Raw genomic sequence first — 5,000 nt, 5'->3', positions numbered from 1 at the left:
TTCTTCTTCTTCTTCTTCTTCTTCTTCTTCTTCTTCTTCTTCTTCTTCTTCTTCTTCTTCTTCTTCTTCTTCTTCTTCTTCTTCTTCTTCTTCTTAAAAGAGAATTTTGGTTTTTTACACCACGGTCCTCATTTCCAGCTTAAAATATGATGCTCTACTCACCGAAATATGTTTGGCTCCATTCGGATGCCCACGGAGGATTTTGAGCTCCGAGTAGTCTCCTCAAACAGGCTATAACGAGAGCATACGGGGCAAGGTGCCTGAGCTCTGTAAATGTCACTTTTTCTGTCACATCGCAGCTCATTATGGTTGCAAATATAATTATGAGAACATGAAATCGATATCTAACTAACCATCCTCTGCTGGGAGTCCCGACAGCCCACTCCGTTTGCTGTCCGGGTGTCCATCACATAGATAGATCACATCTCCCGCAGCTGTTTGTTGTTGACGATATGTGGCATGATTCCACACGAGCGGTAATGGAATTGAAACGTCCATAATCTTGACATCAGATATCTATAATAATGCCAAGCTAAAAGCTAAGCTAACAACATCACCTAGCGACTCAACTCCATCTTCCCCCTCTGTGAAACCACACTTCTTCAGAGAAACCACAGAAGGGGGAAGATAAGCACTGTAACCCCATCCGGGGCAGATCAACGCCGACTGCTGTGTTGTTGTTAGCTTAGCTTCTAGCTATTAGCTAAATAATTATATTTACATCCATAATGAACCGTGATCTGACAGAAAAAGTGTCATTTACAGAGCGCGTGCAGCATGCCCCGCAGGCTCCCATTCTAGCCCGTTTGAGGAGTGTACTCGGTGCGACAAATCTTCTGTGGGGATCCGAATGAACCCAAAAGTATTTGGGGGTAGAAAACATCATATTTTAAGCTGGAAATGAGGAGTAAAAAACCGAAATTCTCCTTTAAGAACATGCATATTCTTGTTAAGAACATGCATAATATCTTGCCATTACTCTGCAACCTTTCTCGAATTGTCCACCGGGTACTGGTACTGTACATGAGGCCAAGGGTTATGTAACTGAGTGCAAATTTAAATTAGGCTCGCCTTCATAGGGAACAATGTAATTCCTAATTCAGTAGGTACCACCGAGTTGTAAAAAAAGGACTTAAGTAAAAATGTTGTTGTGTTTAGAGGTGACAGACAGATGCCGGGCCTCGGCAGTTCCTGTTTTGCTAGTTTGGTTTGTTTGGTGCGTGCGTGCGTGTGTGTGTGCGTGTGCGTGTGTGTGTGCGTGTGTGTGTGTGTGTGTGTGCGTGTGTGTGTGTGTGTGTGTGTGTGTGTGAGAAAGAGAGAGATGTGTGTTGCCTTCCGGCGTCATGCACAGTATGGACCATTTCAACTTGACAACATAAACATTATGGACCCTAGCTTATTTCCTGTTGCAGTGTTTGCTAAATGTAATACAATAGCTTAGGGCTGGCCGATAATTCAATATTATCATTTATCATCTTTCAGTGGAATCATATCGGGATAATATGAAGATATTTTAATGGTGACACACATTTCTGCAGTCTAAATTGATGATGACAAGCAAATTTGATTTAAAAACTCGTAAAATGAAGTATGGTAGGAATATTATTTGCACATTTCAGTTTTGTCTGACATCATACCTATTATCATTTGGTTCAATGAGATGAATAATAATTTGATGATTTGACATGATTTTGCGTCCATGAACCATGTTGTGATATATTGATATTGAGAAAATCCTTATGATTATCATGATATTGATTTCAACCATATGGCCCAGCCCTACAATAGCTGACTGGAAATAAACTGGCATCCAAACTGACCCTAGCAACAGATTTCCAGTGAAACTGTCTATACAGCGTACACTTAACGTTTAAATAAAAGCCAGAGGTTTACTGTCAAGATACACACACACCACAGAAAATCACACTCAATGAATGCAAGACTGATGTGTGACGGTGTTCACACACACATCTCACTTCCCCCTTTGTGTTGTGGCAGATGACTGGCATAAATAAACCAAGCAGACAGAATTCACACACCTCCAGGTCCTGCCAGGGCTCTTTGATAACAAGACTGAGACGCCCGAAATGACAAATCAAGAATCACTCACTCACGCTATCTCTCTGACCCAATTTCACACACTTTTGTATTTCACCTTCTGTTCCATTCTCTCTCTCTCTCTCTCTCTCTCTCTCTCTCTCTCTCTCTATATATATTATATATATATTATATATATATGCAGTGTATATACGGTATATATATATATATATATACATACAGTATATATATATATATATATATATATATATATATATACAGTATATATATATATTATCACCCCTCGTTTCACTTTCATGCGGTGATGTACGGTCTATTTCCTGACATTACACTGAGTCAGTGTGTAGAGTCCCGTTTGACACCAGCTCAGCTTTTCTTCACTCCTAAAATAAGCACACGTTTCTGAGCCGTGGTTTAACATCGAGGCAGGAACTCAAGAACATGTTTCTGAGCCGTGGTTTAACATCGAGGCAGGAACTCATACTGAAAGCTTGCATGAACCAAAGTGAAAGCCGGTCTTTTTTTCTTTAGTCGCAGGGGGAGTTTTGGACGGTGCAATCTCGTGTTTGGGGGGGAAATCGGGGGGAAATGTTCTTCTCGTTTGTCACCATTTCAGGAATTGAGTCAATCTTGTTTTGATTCTCCCGTTGACGTTGCATTTTGAATTTTAAATGCAGTAATTAATTAAATTAATGGTTTCATTGAGTTGCAGGGTTATGCAAAAATATTCTACACATTGATGACAATGTTAGCTGGAAAAAAAGTTTCATAAGGTTTCGGCATTACACAACAATAACTGACTGACTGTAGAAGAATACAACCGGGAACATGAACTGCCTGTTGCAACATGACGGTCATCTCAGCACAGTGGACCAGAATCTAGTAACTAGATTCTGGTCAGAATCTAGTTAGTCGATTCTGGTCACTAGATCTAGTGAGCCATGTATGTGTGGTAGGGATGTCACAATATATCGTCCCACAATATATCGCAATATCAAAACGTGACAATATGTATCGTTCAGATGAAATCTCATATCGCGAGAAAAAGAAGCTGAACATGGTGTGGCACTGATCTGCATCTGATTGCATGCTCGCTCTCCTTTTCATTGCTTTGTTTGAACGGACGAGGGACGTTACAGACACGGAGGATGAAAATGGTGAAATGACTCAAATTAGCGTGGAGGATGCCCCCTCAACTTACAAATCGATCGCAAAAAAAGGATTGTTAGAATATCGTATCGTTATCGTGAACCCAATATCGTGTATGGTATCGTATCGTGAACTGAGTGTATCGTGACACCCCTAATGTGTGGTGTTTCCCAGCTGTTGATGGCTGTGTGCTGTTCTTTTCAGTACACGGAGCAGTATGTGAGCGGTCTGCAGACCGAGCTGGAGACGTCCCGCCTGCAGGAGGCCGAGCTGCTGGGAGCGCTGAAGGAGATGCAGGACAAGGTCCTGGACCTGGAGAAGGTGAGCCAACAAACTAACAAATCTGTGCAGCTCACACTTCACGTCAAGTGCTCATTAAAGGAACACTCCGCCCATTTTCAACCAGCTTTGTATCATTAGAACATCAGTAGTATATCAGAAAACTGCAAACGGTTTTGAAGTCTGTCATTTAATTTGACAGTTATTGAGTGTTAAAGTGTGGACCAGTGACATCACTGGTCCACACTAACTCAAATTAATAACTCATTAACTCAAATCAACTCTCAATAACTGTCAAACTAGATGAATGATGAATAGTTTGACAGTTATTGAGAGTTGATTTGAGTTAATGAGTTATTAATTTGAGTTAGTGTGGACCAGTGATGTCACTGGTCCACACTTTAACACTCAATAACTGTCAAATTAAATGACAGACTTCAAAACGGTTTACAGTTTTCTGTTATACTACTGATGATCTAATGATACAAAGCTGGTTGAAAATGGGCAGAGTGTTCCTTTAACTATCAACTAATAGCTAATGTCGTTTGTATGCCTGTTGTAAATGTAAAATGTAAACTCGTGCATTAGGTACTGCTTTAGTGTGGCTTCATTAGATTAGTTCTGCTTGATCCATCCAATATCCAAATGTGTGCGGTTCTGTCCAGAGGAGCAGCTGCCTGCCGGATGAGAACAACATGGCGGCTCTGCAGGAGGAGGTGAAGCAGATGAAGCTGAGGGAGCTGGAGACGCTGCGCTCCTTCAGAGAGATGCAGGACAGTGTCACCGAGCTCAACCAACGCTGGCAGGTAACACACGCACACACACACACACACACACACACAGATGTATACACACACACACGTAGCATACGTGTGTGTGCACATGTACTAATATAAATATAAGAATATACATAAGAATATAATGGATGTACATTATATGGATATATGGATGTAAACATATATGGATGTACATTGCAAAAAGTGTGCAAATGAATTTGGTGTGGCTGCCTCTCCACAGCCGCGATTGTCCTACTGGACCACAATGCATTGCGCTCCTCACCCACGCTTACGTCACGCGCCCCAGCCCTATACACAGACATGTTGCCACTCACACACATCACCTATTCAGTGGCTGGAGTATCACTGCAATGTCTCTGCAGCACCACATGTCCCGGGGGGGCAGCACAGGCAGCGGGGGCGGCCACTGGAAGGAATCCCCGAAGAAGAACGCCATGAACGAGCTGCAGGACAAGCTGATGACTGTCCGGCTGAGGGAGGCCCAGGCCCAGGCCGAGCTCCGAGAGGTCAAACTCAAGGCCCTGCAGCTAGAGAGCCAGGTCAGACATACCACCACTCACAGCCAGCGAGTCAGTCAGTCAGCCAGTCAGTCTGTCAGTCAGTCAGTCAGTCAGTCATTCTGTCAGTCAGCCAGCCAGCCAGCCAGTCAGCCAGTCAGTCAGTCAGCCAGTCAGCCAGTCAGTCTGTCAGTCAGCCAGTCAGCCAGCCAGCCAGTCA

The 5,000-nt window shown here is 42.9% G+C and overlaps 1 protein-coding gene across 1 annotated transcript in view; it reads left to right on the top strand.

Annotated features, from left to right (window-relative positions):
• evi5l (ecotropic viral integration site 5 like) overlaps positions 1 to 5,000 on the top strand; it is a gene marked incomplete at both ends in the record, with an annotated part of 30,613 nt that overhangs the window by 17,346 nt on the left and 8,267 nt on the right. Inside the window, 3 exons of the mRNA XM_083655959.1 lie at positions 3,412 to 3,528; positions 4,152 to 4,292; positions 4,646 to 4,822. Coding sequence (XP_083512085.1) covers positions 3,412 to 3,528; positions 4,152 to 4,292; positions 4,646 to 4,822 — 435 coding nt within the window. The remainder of the gene's footprint in view (positions 1 to 3,411; positions 3,529 to 4,151; positions 4,293 to 4,645; positions 4,823 to 5,000) is intronic.

This window comes from Poromitra crassiceps, assembly GCF_964638095.1.
Source record: "Poromitra crassiceps genome assembly, chromosome: 19".
Classification (NCBI taxonomy): domain Eukaryota; kingdom Metazoa; phylum Chordata; class Actinopteri; order Beryciformes; family Melamphaidae; genus Poromitra; species Poromitra crassiceps.
The sequence above is the reverse complement of the archived record's forward strand: the minus strand, read 5'-3'. Positions and strand labels throughout refer to the sequence as shown.